Here is a 22,805-nt window from a genome sequence, read left to right as displayed (position 1 = left end):
CTTAATTTCAGAAAATATTTACCAGGAATATAAATGCTTTTGCTATTTTCTTCCCATGGCTTAATCTATCCTTTTTCTACTTATTTACATAAAATATGTGTTCTGTTAATTTCATCATATCATAGGTTTTATGTTTCATGGCATTTAGAATTTAGCAAAAATTTACCTATACATTTTCAGTGTCAGAGTTAAGCTGTTGTTTCATTAAATGTGACCTTTTTCAAAAGATATTTCCCAAGCAGTATATCTTAAAATTAGTGCAGCTTAGTTGTTGACACAATGTGATCAGGACAGCTAATCTTTAAGGTGTTGAACAATTCAATAAAACAAGAATATATTAAACTAATGTCAAAATGCTGTTAAGTAATAATAGACAAATGGTACAAAATATCTTTTAGTTACTGACTAAATGACAGTAATAAATAAGCATTGGAAGCCAGTATTTGATAGCCATGATCATTTGATAATATGGCATTTACATAAATAACTTGTTTCCTTTTGGACTTGTGATAGCTTCCCTAGGCAAAAGACTGGTGACAGTTTTTTACATTATGAATGCCCTATTTGATTCTTATTTTAGGTACCTGAATAACAGTACAACTTTTACAAAAAGTTGTTTTCTTTGCTTATGAAATGGGTTCATTATCTACTTCCTAGACATTTCATTAGGTTTTTTGATTTCTTACACTTCACAAGTTATAGTACAATATTCAACAGATAATACAGTTTCTGGTATCGCTTGCTTTTTATCCAAAGCGAAACAATTTGGTCTTTCAAATCTATTTATTTACAGGTAAAGCTGGTTTTGCAGAATTTAATAAATGGATATATGCAGCTACCTGGGAAGGCAAAGCATCCAGTTCAATCAAGGATCCTGTAATCTGATACTATTACTGTTGTTGTCCCTTGCTGTCCTAAATAGATTCCATAATATTATTTCCTAGCCTCTCATTATGACAGGTTTTGGTTTTGGCACTCTTACTACAGAAATTAATCTGTCTGGAAGCTGGGTTGGCTAAGTTTTCTATTTCCCGTTTGTTAAATCATTGTAGGGATGGTATCAGAACAACTATGTCCTGAATTGTAAAGATCTTTTAAGCACCAGTTGGCTTTCCTCTCTCCCAGTCTCTCACACAGTCTTTTCTTTTTTTTCCTCTTTTGCTTAGTTCCTTTTACACTCAGGCTGCGTAGGGGATTTAAATTCCAACCCGGAACTCGGAATGGCGCGCCTTGACTGACGGGAGTCGTAGTTTTCGTGACTCCTCCGTAATCGCTTTTCACGCCTATTCCCTTCCACAGTGAAAAACTACAACTCCTAGAACGCACCTGCAGGGGTGTCCACCCCCTATGCGCACGCGCCCTGAGGCCGCAGAATTTGAATCGGCGGCGTTGTTATTGACGCCATATTGGGGCCGGCGGCGGGTGGAATAGTCGTACAGTGGAGGGGGAAGCGGCTGGACGTGTTTGCTGGAGCTCCTGCCGCTGCCGCCACCTCCTAATCCCTCCACATCGACTGCCGCTCTCAAGCTTCTGACTTTACTCGGGCGTATTTGTAGTCGCGTTCCAGCCTCATACCTCACCGGGCTGTTATCGACTGCTGAAGGGAGCCGGTCTCAGCGCAGGAGCGCCTCGGGCGCGGCGCAAAGCTCGAACGGACGGCGGGGGCGGCCAGAGCCTCTCCCGGGGGAGCTGCGCCTGAGGAGGCGGAAGAGCCCCCCTGACGCGGCTGTCGTGAGCGGCCGCCACCGCCCCTCCCGCTCTCGCCCGGGCTGGCCGGGCCAGTGCCCCTGCCGCGGAGGCAGCGGCGGTCGCGGCTCTTATCTCCTCACCGGCGCTCCGGCACTCGTCTTTCTGCTCTTGAGCTCGTCGGCTAGGCTCTCCTCGAGTCCCGCTCTCTCCCCACTTCCCTCGCCCTCCCCTCCCGTCACCCTTCCCCGACCCCACCCGAGCCCGGCCCTCGGCTGCCCCGGCCATGGCGTGTGGAGCCACTCTGAAAAGGACTCTGGATTTCGACCCGCTGCTGAGCCCGGCGTCCCCGAAGCGGAGGCGATGTGCGCCATTGTCGGCGCCCACCTCGGCTGCTGCCTCTCCGTCGTCGGCAGCCGCGACCGCTGCCGCCTCCTTTTCGGCTGCCGCCGCCTCGCCGCAGAAGTATCTCCGAATGGAGCCGTCCCCCTTTGGCGACGTCTCTTCCCGTCTCACCACAGGTGGGACTCGGCTCCGCGGCCGCCGGGGTGGGCGAGAGAACTGGGGTCCCGGGACGCGGAACGCGGCCCCAGGGGTGGGGGTGCCGGACTGGTGCTCGTTCTTAGCAAAGTAGTAGACACCTTTCTTTTAGTTAGGTCCTCCAGCCTCGGCGACACAATAGAAATGGCCTGATGTCAAGGGGGTGGGGGAGTCGGGAGGTGGGGAGGCAAGGCCGTTCCTTGCCGGGTATTGTGGGGAAGAGGAAGATCTTTTCTTTGGGCTGAATGACTGGAATTGAGTGTTTCCGTAGTCTGGAGAGCCCCAGCGGAAATGATCAGAGAGGGCGATATTATTCATAAATTTAGGCGAGAGAGGGTCACATTTCACCCGAATCTCGATGTCTGTCTCCCTGAATCGATTGGTTGCAGCTATTAACTGTGGGACTGGGTGGTTTGAGGCGAGGAGGCAGCCCCTCCTCCAGTTCAGACATGGCTGATTTTAGTACCGAGGGGATGGGGGGTGGGGATGGATGTCACTGGGGCGAGATCTAGGCCTGTCATTAATCACCCACAAGAACGCCACTTTGGCTGAGTCAAGACCTGTTTCCCTAGCAGGGTCAACAACAAAGAAAATGCTCTTCCCGAGTACTGTAATATGATCGTACTATACGTCTAGATCCTGAGAAACTTGAACTTTTAATGAAAAGCGAATTGTATTGAAAATTGAGGCTGAGGAGTTGCTTCTAGTTGGAGGTGCTTTATTTCTGCTCAGCAAAGTATGGTGGGGGAGAACAGCCTAGGCCTTGAGAATAATAAAATCAACCCAAGATTTCAAGGGACTTGAGTGTTTTTGCTTTTCATCTTGAAACATTTCCTGAAAGTGACTATGGGGAAATGCCTTTTGGCTGCTTTATACTGCATGTGTATACTCAGTTTTTTTTCTGTACTTTAAAAATACTTGTGTGCCCCTGGCACAGTCCTAGGATAGGCTTTTGTGGACTGGTGGTGTAATCTGTTTTCTTTGTGTGTATAGCATGCAAAGGTTTCATATTTGAGCTTTTGCTAATAATATCTGCACACAAAGCCTTTTCATAGTTTTAAGTGTTTTGTTCTTGGCTTTTAAAAAACTTGTAGGCAGTATATATACCTCTGTATTTGGTAACTTCCATTTTGAATTGTTTTGGTCAAGTCAGGTTTTTCAATATCCTTCCTCAAATGCCTAGGCTGCCATTTTTGCTATTAAATATTTGATCTAACTTAAGGATATACTATTTTAGAGTTGCAGTGAGTTTTCAGAGGCATTCTCGGATAATTTTATTTAGCAGCTATACCTAAATAGTCTTGTATGTAAAGGCATTCATTGATTACTGTTAGGTTTTGCATTAAAAAAGAAACCATCAGTATTAAGAATGAGCTTCTGGTGATTAACATTATTTTTAGTTTGTCTTTTTAATCAAATGGTATCATTGAAAATTGAAATGATACCTAGGAATCTGTGCTTAACAAATAAGGCCACTTAAAAATAGCCCTGGCTAACCAGCCATAAATTTCAGTGGAGCTGGTGAATTAATACAGTGTTAGGTTTGGGAGTTAAACTGTATCTCAGTCCTGCAATAGTTCTGAGCATATGTGGTAAACTGGCCAGAACTATATTTATTTGTCTTCACTTTAAAGGGAACTTAGAAAGAATTGTGATCCTTTACAAATCTGTCATTTCATTGCATTGGTTAATGCAGTTGGTTCCACATTATCTCAAATTTCAATTGAATGGACTATAATAATAAAATTACTGGATTTAGTGAAATTGTTTAAGCCCGATGATTCAAATACATATTTTCCAAAATATGCCTGTCTTCTGTTCTTCCAGGTGTTTTTGACATCTGATCAAACAGATGGCAGTTTGATCGTGTCCTGAACTCTTAAAATCACACCCTGATTTATAATTTTGAGTCTGCTAAAAGTTGATTTAGCCTTTTCAACCTAAAAAAAGGTTGATTTCAGAAAAGCAGTTGAAATTGGTAAAGTGTTATATTGCTAAAATCTACTTTTTTTTACTGTAATTTTGGATGACATTCTGCATGTAACTTAATTTGGCTTTGTTTTTAGATGGCCACCTTTTGCGGGCTCCTGTATGGTTTTTGTAATGTTGTCATAATGGGAGCTGCAGTGTTGTGCAGGTATCAAAGAGTTTTTCAGTTTTCATGTCCCCAAACTTGCAAATAATTTTCCCAAGCACTTAATTTTTAGATTCTTGTTTTAACATTGGTGATTCTCAAACTTTACAAGAGTGAATATCTGTATATCCTTAGCTGAAATAAGTAGCTAGGGTTGGAAATGGAAAGTGACATACCAAGTTGAGAGTGATTGGAACTCTGCGGAAACTTTATTTTCCTTTCATTTCTGTGAGTTCAAATATAATTTAAACAACTTGGAACTAGAGTATTGAAGTGAATTTTTTTAGAGCGTGCATATAATTCAGCGTTTTATCATCATTCTTTTCTGGATACTTATATAGTGTGTTTTGATGTGTAGTTGAAATCATGTTGTGGCTTTACTAGAAGTTTCAGGAACTTGAACATCTTCTTTTAAACCCTGGTTTATTTTAGTCACCCCAGAAAGGTGATTCCAAAGTTTGACTTGATGACTATTATTTAAATCTTTATTTTTCAAACTGTTGCAGCTTAATGCCAGGAAAAAGGAAAGGGCTGGCAAAAAAAAGAAAAAAAAAAGTTTTATTGGAACACAGCCATGCTTTTTTTTTCTTCTTAAAGTATGGTCCATTGCAGGCTACAACAGCAGAGATAGTATTTGTGACAGATTGTATTTTCCCAAAGCTCAAGTATTTACTGCCTGATCCTTTACAGAAGAAGTGTGTCCACTCCCTGCTCTGTCAGCAGTGGAGTTTATAATGCTCAGGATGTGAAAAAGGGAAAAGTTAATGATAGGGAAGGGGGCTGGGGGGATTGACTGGGAAAATGAAGACCTCTACTAGCTGCATCAGTACTCTCACCCTGATAAATTAGTTGAAAACAGATTTCAGAGTGTTCTGCATCTTCATTAGTTTTTGAAATATTTTAATATTATCTCTTAGTCAAAGATTGTCACAACATTCCCAAGAACAAAATTATTTTAATAAAACTGAAATATCCTGTACCATTACAAGTGACTATCAGTCAAATCAAACACATTGTTTTTCATAATTGTGTACTGAAATGAATGGTTTGGTGAAGAGATCCTTCTACGGATGTCAACTATTTGGGAATTTGCTAGACACTTTTATTATACACATTATTTAGGTCTTGTTACCATTGCTCTAGTCTTAGGAATTGAGTTGGATGAAGAGTTAAATTCCTTTGTAAGAATTCATTGTATTTGCTGGAAACTTGCCATTAAAAATGGAAATTGCAGCTTGTGAATGGGGAAGGGTTTACAGGAACTTAGATTGTTCAGTAGACATTGATGCATGCCTACAAACGGAGACACCAGCTGGTTTAAATGAAGTATAAACGGTTCTAGGCAAACAAATGAGATGTCTGTTGCAGGAGGCAGCATTTCACTTCAGATGTCATTTGTATTGAGCCAGAAGTGTTTTTAATATTTTGTGGTTATTTAGACAGCTGTTAAGTTGCTTCTAGTTTCTCAGTGGATTTGGCAAATAGATGGTTTTTAATGGTCTTTGTACTTCAAATTTTAAACCTGATATTTTACTTAGGACTGTATGCAGCTGCCGTTATTTCATATTTCTATGGATTATGCATTTAAGAATCTTGTTAAGTTTTTGGCCTTTAAAAGCAAGAGCATAGCAGTATTCATTACTGAGCTTTTTTTTCTTTAAATAGAAAAATAAAGCCTAACTTGAACACAGAAACAATAAGGTAAACATGGCTAGGTTGGAGAGAGGTTAGCCTTTCTTTAGGTATAGATGCTACCAGTTACCATGATTGGCACAGACACATAATCTGAGAGGTAAAGGAGAATAATAAATTTCTTCAGTTTTTGAATGGCTTTATAGGGAAAAAAAGACACCGTGTATGTACTCAGGTAGATCTTTTCCTGAGTGTTTGATGGATCCAGGTGAGAGAGAGAAAGAGAAAGATAGAGCGTGTGCTGGGGAGGGGCAGACAGAAAGGGAGATATCATTCCAAGCAGGCTCCATGCTGTCTTGGTGCTGTAACTTCATGAACCATGAGATCATGCCTGAGCCGAAATCAAGAGTCAGGCGCTTAACCGACTGAACTACCCAGGCACCCCGAAAATTACTTCTGTTTTGAAAGGTTGTAAATTAAGAGATTAAGTGGAAGTGCCCTGCTTTGCATATTTTTTCTATTTGAAAATAAACTTTTGATTCTCCTTCCACTTAAAAGAGGAATGCAGAATAATAACATGGATTAGGTTTGGAGCACCTCTTGGGTAGGTGCTCATGAAACTAGATAATGGTGTTGGGGTGCTGGTCTTTTAAGTACCTATAACTAATTAACAAGCAAGTTGTGGTCCCTGCAGTCTTTGCATTAACTCTGTGCGAGTACTGTTGACTCACACATCATTCTCTAAGCACATGTGAAACCACAGTGAATTACTTGCCTTTTGAAAAGACTAAAAAGTGTGAAGGGTGGAATACTTGTTTGCTTAAATGAACCAGTCTGGCATCTGCAGATGGTGAAGAGGTCTTGAACAAATGAATTTATTAGTTCAAGAGGGTCATCTTTAATTTTATTGCTGAGTGTTGGGATTCTAGAATTCCGCTTACCAATGTTTCTCAGCTTTCTGAACACATCTGGGAAATGTGATCTATCAACAGCAGTCTTGTAGCAAAGACTGTTAACAGTAATTGCCCTCCTGGATTTTGAGAGGATACAGTGGGTTATAGTTTGAAAGTAATCCCAAAGGTATTATCTGCCATACCTTCCTTCTTAATGTCTTACCACAAAGTTTTAAGATATTTATCAGATTTATTTGTTGAGTTAATCCAGCCTTGGCATTTCCCAAGGTTCTTAGAGATGCTAAGTTAAAAAAAAAAAAGTAATTTCAGTTCTTCCCTTCATTCTGTACCAGTTTTTCTTTTTACACTGTTTTATAACAATATAGCCACAATTGTTAAAACATGTTTTGAAAAAAGATTGTGACTCAAACAAATGAGTAGTAATAAGTATAGCAATTAGTTTAAGACTGAACAATACTTTTATTGAGGCATTTGAAGTACACTTCTCAGTATTCCCTCATTTTTCTGGACAATGATGATAAACAGGATTTTATCATTTTCAGAGATCTCATTTGAAGAAACACATTTTTAGAGTTTGTACATTTTTAGGAGAAAATACTTTGTAATATGAAATTTCTGGTCTTTTATTTCTAAAGGAATTAAATGATTTACATTATAACAAGTTTCTAACCTGATGAAGCTTTATTGAATAGGGAGGGAATCCTTGCAGGTAAATTAAAACTGTATGTCACATTGTCAGCTTTGGTATTTATTTTGGGCCTTTCGATTAAAATTTTGCAGTATGCCAGACTGTAATCTTCCTTGTGATGGTAGACTTTTTTTGGGTGGTGGTAGTGGTTTTTAACCTTCCAGCATTAGAAAAACAGCTCATAATATGCTTATAGTTTGTCTTGGGGGTTATAACTTGCTTTCATCCTCCCTTTAAAAGTTATAAGTCATTAGTTTTTGTTACAGATGTCATAGGTAGATCATCCTGAAATGGACTAGTGCTTTGCAACATTTCGATTTTAGTAAAATTGTCATCTTCCCATTAATACATTTTTGGGGGGTTGACTTAATTTTTAGTTTCTAGGTTCTATTCATGTATCTGGTTTTTCTCAACATTGTTAAAATCTAAATATTTACTCCAGAAGTCACTTGTTCAAGCTTTTATGTACCTCATTTGAGTTCCAGGTACTGTGCTGGTTAGGCAAAGATAAAGAGTCTCTCAAGGGAATAGAGCTACCACTGTGGGTGCTTTATTAGCTAGCTAAACTTGAATAAAAACACTGTAATCTTTATACTTTCAGTATTACCATATTTTTTAAACTATTTATTATTTTTTACTTTCGAGAGTGTGCACTTGTGAGTGCGGGGGTGGGAGGGGAGAATCCCAAGCAGGCTTTACACTGTTGAGGCTCTACGCTGTTAGCACAGAGCCCATCATGGGGCTTGAACCGCAAATCATGAGATCATGACCTGAGCTGAAATCAAGAATTGGATGCTTAACCGACTGAGTCACCCAGGCACCCCATGTTTTATTTCTTTATACACACACACACACACACACACACACGTATATTTACATAAATGTATATTGTTGAATTGATCTAGCAATTAATAGAATGTAGAGTGGAATTTGAAAGATTAGAGAAAGCCAATTTTTTCATGCATTATTGTCCTTGAACTTTGCCTTTTAATTGTTATGGAACATTGCCTTGTTCTGTTACCAAAATGTAATTCTCTGGAAGAAAAACTTTTCTTAGTTTTAGGTTGCTGTGACAGAACAGAGGAACTTGATGCTCACTAACAACCATCCATGGCTTAAAGTGAAATGGTACATTATCAGAGGCTGGGACTGTAATCAGTCCTTGTATGTATGACAATGCTGACCTACCAATTTAGAATAATTCCTCCCTTATAAAACATCAGTAAAACATTCTGGTTAGATATAGAGGACTGTCCTCTATAGATTAGAGATGTAGAAGTATCCCTTATATAAATATCTAAATGTAACATGGAAGATTTATATGTATTTATATATATTTATTTATATACATTATTTATGTGTATATTATATATATATATATAAAATTTGTTATAACCAGTTTCAGAGCTCTGGGTAGATGAGAATTATACACTGGTTACTATCTTCCTCACAACAGAGTTTGAGGTTTCAGGGCATGATACATAGTAGTAATTCCTCTATTCTGACATCCTATTTTTTTTAAAAAAATTAGCTTTCCTTCTTGTGATTTATTGTAACTTTAGTTACTTGTGGAATACGGGCTAGGTATTGTAGTAATACAGTACTGGGAAGGGCAGCAGATGTTGACCTTAAGCCCTGTGGTCAGGCTTGGCCCTGACTTGTTCCAGCTGTGTGACCTTTCAGAAGACATTGAAGCAAAGCCACATTTTCTTCATCTATAAAATAATGCACACGATTATAGTAATATCTGACTTCCTAGGATGGGTTGTGAGGATTAGGAGCATTTCCTGTCCCTGAGTGCTGGAGGTAGTTACAGTGGAGCAACCTCAAATGGGACTTTATTCACTGTCCAACAGTCCTGCCATTCCGGTGAATGACCTTGCCTTCAACTTCACAGATAAAATAGAAGCCATCTAATGGCAGTTTCTTCATTTTTCCCAGTACCAACACTACCAGTAGTTGTGCTGTCTTGTTTTCCTTTGAGTATTACCAATGAAGTTTAAATGAGATAATTAAGGCACTTTACACAATGAGGGAAGGATCCACTTCTCCAAAGGAACCTTATCTTCAGGATTATTTTTCTCTTTCAACTGGACCTTTGCTTTGGCTTTAAATATTGTCAAGACTCCCATTATAAAGCAATAAATAAAACATCCTCATTTTCCTCCAGCAGTCATCCAGATTTCTTACTTCAAAACCAAATTCAGAGAGCTTTCAAATAAGTCTGTTTGCTTCTATTTCTTCACTTCTTAGGTGTGTGTACCTCAAATAGTTCTTGTCAAGTCAACAGTGATTTCCATGGCATATAATCAGTCCTCATCTTATTTGACTCTTCTTACGGCATTTATAGTGCTCTGCCACTCACTTCTTTTTGAAACATTTTTTTTCCCTTCTGTGATAACACTTCCCTTCTGGCTGTTCTTTTTGTCTTCATCTGGCTATTAAACTTAGGAGTTCCTTAGTTCTAGGTTCAGCTGCAGTCCTCTCTAATAGCTCCCTAAGCAGTCAGTCACATGCATACTCCTGACTTGACTTTTCACTTAGAGATGAAACTCTAATTTAGATCTTTAGTTTAGATCATTCCTCTCAGTTCTGGTGTTGGTGAATTTGGACCTTTTATCATTAGATATTCCCCAAGAAGTCAGGATTTTTGTTGAAGTCTGTTTATTTTTAAATATTCACAGCTACTACACAAAATATAAATGGGATAAACAAAAGATGTCTGTGGACTTCCGGTCACTGTCTTCTGGTATGAAAGGTAGTCTTAATTGCTTTTTAAAACTGTGTGTAATAGAAAAGTAAATGCATTTGTTCACCTTCAGTCCCATAACATGAATTTCATATTTTAAGAATGGTGTTAGGAAAAATGAATCAGTATATGTAAACATTATGTAATGAGTCTAAGTTTAATTTGATTTACAGTCAAGTTTAAATTGGTTTACAGAATATTTTCCTGCCAGGGAAGTGCATGTCTAATATTGAATTACAGAAGCCATGGAGGTTAGGGTGGCAAAATGAATTTAGATCACCTTAAATATTTTTGTAATTGAAGTAAGTCTGCTGTTACTGCTTTCCTTCTCCTCTCCATTTCCCAGAATGTCCAGTAATTAATAAACTAACCACTTTATTTCTTAACTGCCATAGTAGGGGAGTTATTATTTCAAGCAGGGGATAGAAACATAAATGCCCATAGTTCCAGGCAAGTAATATAAATGAGTGAAGTAAAACTTCATGGGAATTTGTGAATTCCAGCCTTGCTACTGATCTGTAGAATCACCTGGAAACACAAGAGATGTGCAGAATCTCAGGCTCCATCCCTCAGGGTCTACATTCTAACAAACTCCCCAGGTGATATGTGTGTCCATTAAAGTTTTAGAAGCACTTGAGAATTTCTGCCCCAAAAGGTAGCAACCACTCTTTTTTTTTTTTTTAATGTTTTTTTTAATGTTTATTTGTTTTTGAGACAGAGAGAGACAGAGCATGAATGGGGGAGGGGCAGAGAGAGAGAGGGAGACACAGAATCGGAAGCAGGCTCCAGGCTCTGAGGCATCAGCCCAGAGCCCAACGCGGGGCTCGAACTCACAAACCGTGAGATCGTGACCTGAGCTGAAGTCGGACGCTCAACCGAGCCACCCAGGTGCCCCAACAACCACTCTTAAGGTGAATTTTGCCACATAGTTTAGTTTTCCACTTAACAGTAGCTACAAATCTGACTTTTAATTAAAGTAATGAACTTTAAATATTGGGCATAAATTCATACTTTTTAAAAAGAAACTATTCAGGGGCACCTAGGTGGCTCAGTCGATTGAGCATCCAACTCTTGATTTCAGCTCAGGTTGTTGATCACAGGGTGGTGGAATCCAGCTAAGCCCTGTCAGGTTCCGCCCTGAGCATAGAGCCTGCATAGGATTCTCCCTGTCTCTCTCCCTCCCTCTGACCCTTTCCCTGCTCTCATGTGTGCTCCTTCTCTCTCAACATTTTTAAATTAAAAAAATTTTTAAAATAATAAACTATCTAGGCCAGACATGTCTTTGGGCTCAGTTTAGCTTGTGAATCATCAATTTGCAATCTCTGGTTTCTAGGTAAGCTATTGCTTGATGTGTGTGTGTGTGTGTCGTGGGTGCTTTAATAAATTGTAGGAGATGGATTTGTTCTTCAGCTTGATCGTGGTGCCCTAGAGTCCTCCTCAAGGAGTCCACTCTAGATCTTACCTTGTTTTCATGTCTGTAGTTAACTGAAATAGAAGCTGAACTTTTTGCCATGGCATTAAATGTTTTTTGTAGCATATGTTTTGGATTTTGGATGGTTCAGCTTCCCCTTTCTCTTTCCTATTACTGCTTTTTTTTGGTTTTCCTAAATTATAAACTGTTTGAGAAGATACTTGTAGATAGTAAAGAGCTAACCAACAACAACATAGTTATATCCTTTAGAGTCTAGTGTAATATAAGAGAAGTATGAAACTTACTGGATATCAGGGAGGAACCACCTGCTGATTGAGCGTTGTTGGACTCCTTGCATTAATGACTCCCATTGTGCAGTTAATTTGTAAAATTTATACTTAGACCTGAAGGGTTTTAACAAGTTGAGTCACTTCAAATAAGTAATCATTGGCTATTACAGTACCAGTGAAATAATAGAATTTGATTTGTAGTGATTATGCCTTTTCTTCATCTTGTAGGATATAAATGAATGCCTCTTGTACAGTAAAATATTATATATATTATAAACTTAGAATCTTAGCCAGTTGCTTTTAAAGTACTGTAGATAATACCCTAATGTTTGTATAATTGTGTGCAGCTATATTATGCTTATTAGGATTCATGTTAATCGAAATAGAAGTTAAAACTCCAGATATAATTTAACAATCTTGTGTTAAAATTTGGTTCCGTGTCCCTTTGATGTAGTAATTTTAAAGTGAATTAAAAATGGCATCAACTCATTCTTTTCAGTTAGATAGCTCTTGTCTGAGGAAGAACATTGTGCTTAAGATTCCTTCAAGGACACCATAAGAACTGTTTTAGTTTCTGGGCAAATATCCTGGGAAAGTAATTTATTTATTAAAATGGACCTCCATTACAACTCTTAATTGTGTATGTTTTAATTTATAAAGGAGATGGCAATATCTAGTATGTAGTTGAGTGCTCTAGATTTGGTTTGTTATTTTATTTGGAAACAGTTCCTTATTTTTAGGTCTTATTGGCTACTGCAGGTTTTCTGTACTTAATTTGTGTTCCTGCCTAAAACTAACAAACTTTCAAGATTTTTTTTTATTTTTATAATTTTTTTTTTTTTATTAACGTTTATTTATTTTTGAGACAGAGACAGAGCATGAACGGGGGAGGGTCAGAGAGAGAGGGAGACACAGAATCAGAAGCAGGCTCCAGGCTCTGAGCCATCAGCCCAGAGCCCGATGCGGGGCTCGAACTCACGGACCGCGAGATCATGACCTGAGCTGAAGTCGGACGCTTAACCGACTGAGTCACCCAGGCGCCCCAAGATTTGTTTTATTTTTAATCCCATTATTTATCTGTCTAGATGAAATTTTACATTAATTTTTTCAAAGATACTCCAAAGAGAAACTGGCATGGAAGGTGGTACAAAAAATGTCTTAATACACCTAAACCTAAAACTTAATGAGACCTGTTAATGTTTGATTTAGTAATTACGTCAGTAGGAAAATGGCAAGTCTGTGCAGGTCTGGAGCAAAAGTTTCACATGTCACAGATCTTTAGACATCTTATGGACTATACTCTAGAAAGACATTTGTAGTTGCTTCTAATTCTATATTCCTCCCTTTGCTATCAGTTCCATCTTGTTGCTGTTTCTCTTATCCTTGTTAACTTATTTTTTAATCCCTACAACCACTTTCTTCTGTTTATATTGTTGACTGTATTGTGTCCAGGCTTTCTTAAGTAATCAGTGGCAACTAAGAGTAATAAAACAGTTTGGGAGTAGGCTTAATGTTGCCACAAGCCAGGCTTTTTCTTTTTAACATTTATCCAGTTCTGTTTTTTTTTTTTAATATTCCTTTGGAATATTAATCATTGATAATCTCCCACCTGTTAAGGAGGAGAATTTTACTGGCAATTTTAATGTCATTTATTAGATATGGGAATGAAAATGCCATTAATCACAGAATTTGCTAATACTTTGACTTTCACTTATACATAGTGCAGTGGAAGCCTTAGTATTTTGTGGTAAAAGAGTAATGTAGTTTTTAGGATTTTTGAAAAGGGATTATAACCATTTTGTGGTGTAGTTTGTTATGAAGATAAGTGTATTTTGCTCTAGGTGATTTGCTGCAAATTCAATCGATGCTTCTATAAGCCAGATACGAAGCCTGCATTAAAACTGGAATGTTCAACTGATAATGTTAGAAGTTTCATTTCACTTTTTCTTATGTACCATAAATTGTGTTGGCAACATGATCTTAGATGTTACATGAACTTGGGATAAAATGTCACTTGCCAGTTTGATTAGAGATGGCTAGATTTAAGTAGTTTAAGTAGACCTAGGAACTTTATTGATGTGTGAAAGACCTTTATCCAACTGGTGTGGAAGCAACTTCAGTCGGCCAGGTACCTAAGTTGAGCTTAGAATGTGTTGTGGAATTTGAATCTGGGTAAATTTCTTGAGTTAACAGCTTTAAAACTGTATACCTATCCAAACTGAGGTAAATGAGTTTGAGGCTTACAGTTAGCTGAGATCTTGGTCAAGTTAAATTGGCCATAACATTTAACACTGCCATAACATTGTTGATTACATGTTACCAGTATTAGAGCATTTATGAGCACAGTGAGGCTTAGATGACATAGTTGCATCATATTCGACATAAAGAAAAGCACTGTAGGCTTTTTTTCTTCAGTTCTTTAACTGCCAGTATCAAGCGTTGGCAAAGATGTTGGCAAAGGAACTCCCTCATACATTGCTCGTGGGAGTGTAAGATGGTATTGTGGAAAATGGTTTGGCAGCTTCTTACAAAGTAAAGCCATGCACTTATCATACAATCAGGCCATCCTGTTCCTCTTCTAGGTTATTTATCCATGAGAAATGAAAATTTTTACACCTGTAGCCTTGTACTTGAATATTTATAATAGCCTTAGTCATAATAGCCCCAAATTGGAAGCAATCTAAATGTCCATTAAAAGGAGATTGGATAAGGTGTGTGTGTGTACAGATACACACCATGGAGTACTAATTAATAAAAAGGGCTTAATTATTTATGAATCTCAAAAGCATTTTGCTGAGTGAGAGAAGTCAGACACAAAAATCTACACTTTTTATGATTCCATTTATATGAAATTTTCAAAACGGCAAAAACATTTCAGATAGTGAAAGTAGATGAATATTGTGGTAATGAAGGTGAAGGTGGTGAACAGGTGTGTGAGAGAACTTTTTGGAGTGATAAAGTTCTTCATTATGATTGTGATGGTTCCAAGACCTGTTTGTTTCATTTGCATATGTTAGTAGTCATCAAAGTAGTGTACATTTATTTTTTTTTTTTTAATTTTTTTTTTTTCAACGTTTATTTATTTTTGGGACAGAGAGAGACAGAGCATGAACGGGGGAGGGACAGAGAGAGAGGGAGACACAGAATCGGAAACAGGCTCCAGGCTCTGAGCCATCAGCCCAGAGCCTGACACGGGGCTCGAACTCACGGACCGTGAGATCGTGACCTGGCTGAAGTCGGACGCTTAACCGACTGCGCCACCCAGGCGCCCCAAAGTAGTGTACATTTAAATTGGTGAATTCATTTTGTAAATTATACCTTAAAATTCTTTAGCTTGTTCTGCTGTTTCTTAAGTATTAGATGGTATGGAGGTTTACAAAGCTAAATTTTAAGAAGTTTTACTGTATCTTAATCCCAGGCTAGATCTATATAGCCTATGATTTGAGATTATCAAATGAACAAATTTGAGTTTGTTATTATTATTTTGATACATTTTAGTTGTGCTCTGATTTTGTGAAGAAGCAAAAGGAAGACTATGATCTTGAGAACAGTTGTGGTAATCAAAAAATAAGTCACACAAAAGATGTTGTGGACAAGTTACTCTTGTAACTTGTACATTTGAAATCTTTGGTTGTGAATAAACTTTAGGATGCTTTAAATGGCACTTTTTATCAGAATGGTGGTAGCTTTGATCAGAAAGTGATAAATGAGGGAGGCTTGATGTCCATCAGAGACCAAAACATCATTACTTTGAACACTTTTTAGAATATTGCTACTAAAGAGTTCTGTTATTAAAAAAATAAATAAATAAAGCTATCTGTTTGTCCTGGTTGGTATAGGAAGTTGCAGTAGTTTTGTTGGACCCCTCTATGAATCTTAGGAAACCCATTTCTATCAAGGTGCTTATTAGCTGTTTAGTAGATAGCCATTTTATTTCACACTGGTAAATTCATTTTTAAACTACAGACTATTTCAAATAAATGGAAAAGGGCTGAAAATGACCATGTTTAATATAGACAAATGTTAAGATTCTGAAAAATGTTACAGATAAAGTACCTCTTAATACAGCCGTCCTAAAGTTAAATCATTCCAATATGTGATTCTATGCTTAAGCTGCACATTCATGTATATTTAACAGATTTGTTTACACCACAAAATTTACATAAATGGAATCTTCTTCACTGGATATGTCTTTCTGCAACTTTTTTTTTTCCGTTAAAATAATGAAAGTGGCAGAATCTAAAATGTTTAAGGAGAAAAAATAAAATAAGCGACTGATTAATGTCCGCTCAGGGTCTTCTCTCTCAAAAGCCCTAAAAGTTCTTACTAGAGAAACAACATAACGCCAGGAAAGAGGAGAATTAAATACATACCTGAGAAAACCACCAGTATTAATTTTTTTAAAAAAGATTGTTCTCATGTAAATCTTTAGCCTTCAATCAGCTTTTCAGTTCATTTTTAAATTAACACATCATTGTAGACTTGATTGCTAAAGTTACATTCTGATATATTTATAAATCATTTTAATGCCTAATTGCCATCTTTTGTTTAATTTTGTTTTGGATTGGGATTAACAAATTTAGGGTGTGGTTTTTCACATGGATAATCTATCTAGGAGCTATGATGATTGTGAGAAAGTGTTTTGAGGGAAATGGAAACCTCAGGGAAATATTTTCTAGAGAGGCTATTTTGAATTAGAAATCTTCATAAAATGAACCATACTGGCATAAAGGATAAGCTTGATAGGATTTTACCCCTGTTTGGATGGTTGTGGTTGAAGATAATGGTACACTGGTATGGTGGTTTACTATTGAGTACCTGTTCTGTACCAATCACATTACATGGGCTTTTACCCCCAACACTTTTTGCTGTTAATGTTATAATATTCTTAGGTTCTGTTGAGCTTAATATTAATGGCCATGACCATTTATGATTTTTTTTTTTTTTTTTTTTTTTAGTTTTCTCATTCATTCTATCATTTTGTCAATTCTCACTGGGGTGTGCTTGTATATACATAGTGCTCCCCACTTCTAATTATTTATGGTCTTGGAAAAGCCTGCTTAATAGTTCTATTGTGATGAATAAGGTGGCCTTTGAATTTGGGATTTTTAAGAGTCTGAGTAAACTAAAGTGAACTAAAAGTTCATAAGATGCCCTTATTTTTACATTGAATGAAAAACTTTTAAGTTATCTTTTGATAATTGGTGCTCAGAAGAAATTGTATTGTAGAATAGCTAAATTCCAGGTGGTGTGTATGTGCTGTTTCTGAATGAGTTGCCCCTATTAATGCTTAAATGAATTCCTCCAGAACATCAGTTTTCTGGATATTATTTGAAGAGAATATTTTCAGTAGATTGGTCGTACCAAGTAATTGTTGAAAACCCAAGTGTTTTTTCTTTTTTTTTAACTTCATGGTTTTTATCTAGTCATTTTTCTTCTCTAGAACAAATTCTGTACAACATAAAACAAGAGTATAAACGCATGCAGAAGAGAAGACATTTAGAAACTAGTTTTCAACAGACAGATCCATGTTGTACTTCAGAGGCACAACCACATGCATTTCTCCTCAGTGGACCAGCTTCACCAGGTAATAATAAACTTAAAGTGAAAGGAAATGTTATTTAGTATGGTGACTCAAGCTTGTCTTTTCTCGCCTTTGATTTAAAAAAAGAAATTTATACAAGTAATGTATGATCTCTTAAAACATGGTACAAAGTAAGTACTTGCTCCCTGGATTCCCACTACCCAGAGACAACCACCTTGATATAATATCCCCTAAGTGGACTTTCCCATAAGTGATGTGATTTGTAGCCTTTGTTAAGAAAAAATAAATAAATAAATAAATAACATACCATGTATCTCTCTGTTAAGTATAGATGTACCTTGGCCACAGTTTAATACTCTGCCATTTTATGGATTTCCCATAATTTAACCATTAATGAAGATAATTAGACTGAATTTGGTATTATAGTACTTAAAAAATTTCCATGTACATATACCCTATCAGGGTAGATTCCCAAAGGTGGAAAGTGGCTCTTAATGTTTAGTAAAGTTCTCAGCAAAATAGTTTTTCTTGTGATGGTAGTTGCCTTCCTTCTCTTCCCTACCAGCAGGGATAAGAAAACCTGGCAGAATAAAAGAAAACATTCAGAGGCTGCTGGCTGGCTCAGTAGGTAGTGCATTCAACCCCTGACCTCAGGGTTGTAAGTTCAAGCCCCATGGGCTTGGGGGATAGTTTTCAAAAAAAAAAAAAAAAAAAAAAAAAAATCAAAGTCTATAAAATAGTCAAATAAAAATAGATTAGGAAACAAAATTGTTCAAAACTAAATTCCACAGTGCTCCTGCCAGTTGGGTGTGGGGTGCCAGTGTGTGAGTGAAATGTTGTAAGGGGAGGTTAAGGGTAGAGACTAGACTTAAATCAGCAGGAACCAAGTTCATCATCATTCATTTAGTCAGTTTACCTAGAAGATCAATTAAGTGGCAGCCTCAACTAAAAACTAGGAATTTGAAAGTAAAGATAGCCCTTCATGGTTACGGATTAAAGCTGGCATACTTTAATCTTGTGATAGACACAGCTCTAACAATCACAGCTCTAACGAGGATAATTAGTTAACTGGTCCCCACCATGCAGTTTACAGAAAAGCAAGTGAAACAAGAGCAATTGGGAGTACTAGAGACAGACACACAGAGCAGGACAAACAACTGATAGGAAATCTGTGTATTTGAGGGTGTATAGAATACTTGCAGCACTTTAATGCCTAGATGGGTAGTAGTCAAAGCCTGTGTTTTAAATATAAGTATTTTCCAGGAATCAGTGAAGTTCCGATAAGAATTAAAAATCTTTTCATATACCAAATTTAAGATTTGAGTGCTATTTTCAATACTTGCAGCAGTCTCTTTATGATGGCTCTAAATCATGTGCTTTTGTTCATGTTATTATAGGGACTTCATCTGCAACGTCCTCGCCATTAAAAAAAGAACAGCCCTTATTCACTCTACGGCAGGTTGGGATGATCTGTGAACGTTTGTTGAAAGAACGTGAAGAGAAAGTTCGAGAAGAGTATGAAGAAATATTGAACACAAAACTTGCAGGTATGCAATGAGCTTACTTTAGATCTCCCAGAAACTCAACTCTAAGAAATGTATTATTTCCCACGTATCCTTCACGTCAATTAACTTACCCTGTGTATCCACTGGTTACAGTATTTTCTAAGAACCAGAGAATTTCAGTTCAGGAAAGGAAGTGAACCTTCCTGTAGCTCATGGCCTTCCTTAGTGACCTCAAGAAATAGCATTAAGTTAGCCATGTAGATCAGCAGTAGTATTAATGTGAACTAGATTTTTTTGGTTTTCCTGTGCTGAAAACTTGATTTCGGCTGTTTACCTGACTTTGGTTTTGGATTTTTAGACTACATCTTTCATGATAACTTTTCCACCAGTCTAGACCCATTTATTGTGTATGGTAACTTAATCAGGATTTCCCTGATTTTTTTAAGCCACAGATTTTACTAGGTGTTGATAGTATAAGATTTTTTATTTTGAAGTTGTTAAATCAAGGTGCTAATATAGGCAAGAAAATTTGCTTAGTTATGTGACATCTGATTAGGTTACAGGTGGATGCTTTGGGATTTTTTTTGTTAAGCTTCTGTTTTCCTGTTTCCCCTCATTGCAGTAAACTGCCATTCAAAGATCACTTACTAAACTTTCAGAGCAGAGCAAGATCTTTTTATTTCAAGCCCTTTATTTTTAATGGGTTAAGAAATAAGCTTCCCAGCCTATACATAAAAGTCACTTAATTTGGACTGAAATGTAGATTTCCTGACCAAACTCTGTATTCTTTCCATTTGATAACATTATTAGTATTATTATTACTGAAGTCATGTGTCTGATTCAAAGGGCCAACTTAGAATTGTTTCACTATACATACTGGATTTTTCAGTTTATCTGGCTCTAATAGTACATCTTGCAAATCGTGTAATTGATATGTATCTTTATTTATAGAACAATATGATGCATTTGTGAAGTTTACGCATGATCAAATAATGCGAAGATATGGAGAACAGCCTGCTAGTTGTAAGTATTTCATCTTTGAACTAAAAACAAGATAATTTCTTAAGACATTTATTACAATTATCTACATTCTCAAGAGAATTTAACAAAATCATGGAGCAAAAAAGGCTGGAGGAAATAGGCAAAACTTTATTAAGGCTTACTTTTTGGTTATTTAAATACCTAGGATGATGTTGGGGATGAAGATCTGGAATGTCTTTGAATTTTGACCTGGACTTTGCACTAATTTTCCTTTTCCTCCCCCTTTAGATGTTTCATGAATCACGTTTTCTGCATTTGTGGGCTGCCTTGTTCCTTGTTGAGTTGTTGCAAGAGGTCCTAATTATGACATGCAGCAATGCCAATACCCCCCTGTGAATACAGGTTATTTCAAGCTTTCGTCAGTGGCAACCACTCTTAGGCAGCAACTGGTTTCGGATATTTCCCTGATGTCAGTACCATCTGGATGTGGACCTTTGCTACCTGTATTAATGCCAGTGGCCTCATTTGCTGTATCATTACAATTTGGCTTCTTATATTAATATGTTTGAAAAGGATTAAAGCTGGTATTCTAAGAACATGCCCTTCACTGGTTGTGTAAATAAAACTGTAGAATGACACTTCAGATGAAGTTAGTGTGATTTTAATTGTGCACTACAACCAAGCTGTAACCAGTTATTAATAATCTAGAATGTATAATCCCAGGACATTATTATTGAAGGAGGGAGGGCATTTCTGTATTCCAGGACTTCTTGGGGTTTCAGAATGGATTTTTTTTTTTTTAAGTTTTCTTTCTTTTTTTTTTTTTTTTTTTTTTTTTTAATTTGGTAGTTTTTATTTATTCTATCAATCGTTTTAACAAATGTTTATTGCTGCATTTTTTTCCCCAGTGTGTCGTCGTTTTACTGCCCTTGTAGTACTGGAATTTAGTTGGAAGAATAAAACATTTACTTCTAATCTGCTTTAATGTACAGATGGGTAGTACTTGAATAAAGCCAGTGTTTTAAATGTAAGCATTTTTCAGGAATCAATGAAATTAATTTTCCAATAAGATTTAAAAATCTTTTCATACACCAAATAATCTCAGATTTGAGTGCTATTTTCAAAAACTGAGTTCTGATTCCAAGTTGCTTATAACTGACTGCATGCTAGAATGTTATATAATCAGTTTTAACAGCTGTAGAATTTTTACCTCCAAGATAAGAGTAGAATCCAAGTTTTTTTTTTTAAAGGATGATAGATGAAAACATGATTCATCACATTTAACTCCCTTTCCAAACATAGCTTTGCTGTAATGAAGTGAGCAAAAAATGCTTCAGTGATTTCTTTTGTTGAATTCTTTTAGCATATTTCCACTAATTAAACCAATCATAAATGTACTGGGGCATATATATTTATAATTGACCTAATTAGTCAAAGAGAAGTTTTGTTTTTTTTTTCCTCTTTTTAATTTTGGTGATTATAACTCATCAATTTTTTGTTTAAACAAGGCCAGGGCTTAAGGGCTTTCACAAGATCCTCAGATAATTCATATGCCCGTTAAATGGTTGAGAAGCACTGGTATAGCACAGGGTGGCCATAAATTATCCACCTAATTTATGGCCACCTAGTTTTAATAGCTACCTATTTTTAATGACCTAATGAGATTGTCAAACTCAGCACTACTGACAATTTGGGCCAGATCACTCTGTTGTGGGAGTCATACATGTCACAGGATGTTCAGGCCATCTCTGGCCTCTACCACTAGATGCCAGTAGCACACCCCCAACCCCCAACCTGAAACAACCAAAAATGTACTTCCAGATATATTGCCACATGTTGGGGACTAGGGAAAGAAACAGTCCCCAGCTGAGAACCACTGGTAGGTATGTGGGCGTTTCTAGGAGAATGTAGACAGTAAGTTGGAATACGGAGGGGGAGTGGGAGTAGAGTAGATTTTATCCCTTCTTAACCCCAATAAGGGCAAAAGGATAAACACTCTTAACAAAGTAAGCATGTGTGAGTTTTCACACAGAATTAAATTTATAAAAGAGCTGGTTTAACTTGGAAGGCAAGATCTCCTAAAAGGAGAATCAGTACTGGCAGTCTGAATGGAGCCACAAGTAATAACAGTTTTAATTCTACATTCAAGTTGGATCAAGAATAAAATTTCTTCCACAGCCAAATTTCTGCTTATTACCTTACCAAAAAGTTCTAGCTTATGGGCTACTTACTGATTTTAAGTAATGTGTGAGGTAATGCCAGAAAATAAAAAATGTAAGCAACTTCTTGGATTTACTTATAATTAGATGGATCCAGTAGTTGATTACTCTAGTCCAAATACCAACCATACTTGATCTTAGTAAGAAGATCGTAATAGCTACCTAGGGATTCTGAATTCCCAGAGATCCCTGAAATTGCTTTTTAACAGATAGTTACAGAATTATATGTGCTAACAGTCATTCTTTTATTAAAAGGCAGTACTGGTATGTGCTGTACTTAGGTTGCTGTATACAGTAATTGGTGTTAATAAGCAGATCTTCTAAAGCACCTAATAGCCTATCCCTTGCCTGTTGCTAGACAAGGCTTTCCAGTGCTCTGCTCCTGTGCTTGCCTTAGGTAAGGAGCATTAGATCCAAATACCTGTCTCACTGAAAGATGAGTCTTCTCTATTACTACATCCATTTTCTACTAGATCATTCCCAAAAGCACACAAAATATGCTATTAAAAAA

The 22,805-nt window shown here is 37.1% G+C and overlaps 1 protein-coding gene across 1 annotated transcript; it reads left to right on the top strand.

The window, feature by feature from the left end:
- Positions 1-1,876: 1,876 nt before the first annotated feature.
- On the top strand, positions 1,877-21,106 carry AKIRIN2 (akirin 2). Its single transcript, XM_049653997.1, has 5 exons — positions 1,877-2,207; positions 17,488-17,631; positions 18,987-19,136; positions 20,046-20,117; positions 20,364-21,106. Exons 1-5 carry the CDS (start codon positions 1,973-1,975, stop codon positions 20,372-20,374), a joined length of 612 nt encoding a protein of 203 aa, XP_049509954.1. The 5' UTR covers positions 1,877-1,972; the 3' UTR covers positions 20,375-21,106.
- The last annotated feature ends 1,699 nt before the right edge of the window (positions 21,107-22,805 follow it).

This window comes from Panthera uncia (assembly GCF_023721935.1).
Source record: "Panthera uncia isolate 11264 chromosome B2 unlocalized genomic scaffold, Puncia_PCG_1.0 HiC_scaffold_24, whole genome shotgun sequence".
In the NCBI taxonomy this organism is placed as follows: Eukaryota; Metazoa; Chordata; class Mammalia; order Carnivora; family Felidae; genus Panthera; species Panthera uncia.
Note: the sequence above shows the minus strand (reverse complement) of the source record. Positions and strands in the feature narration are given on the sequence as shown.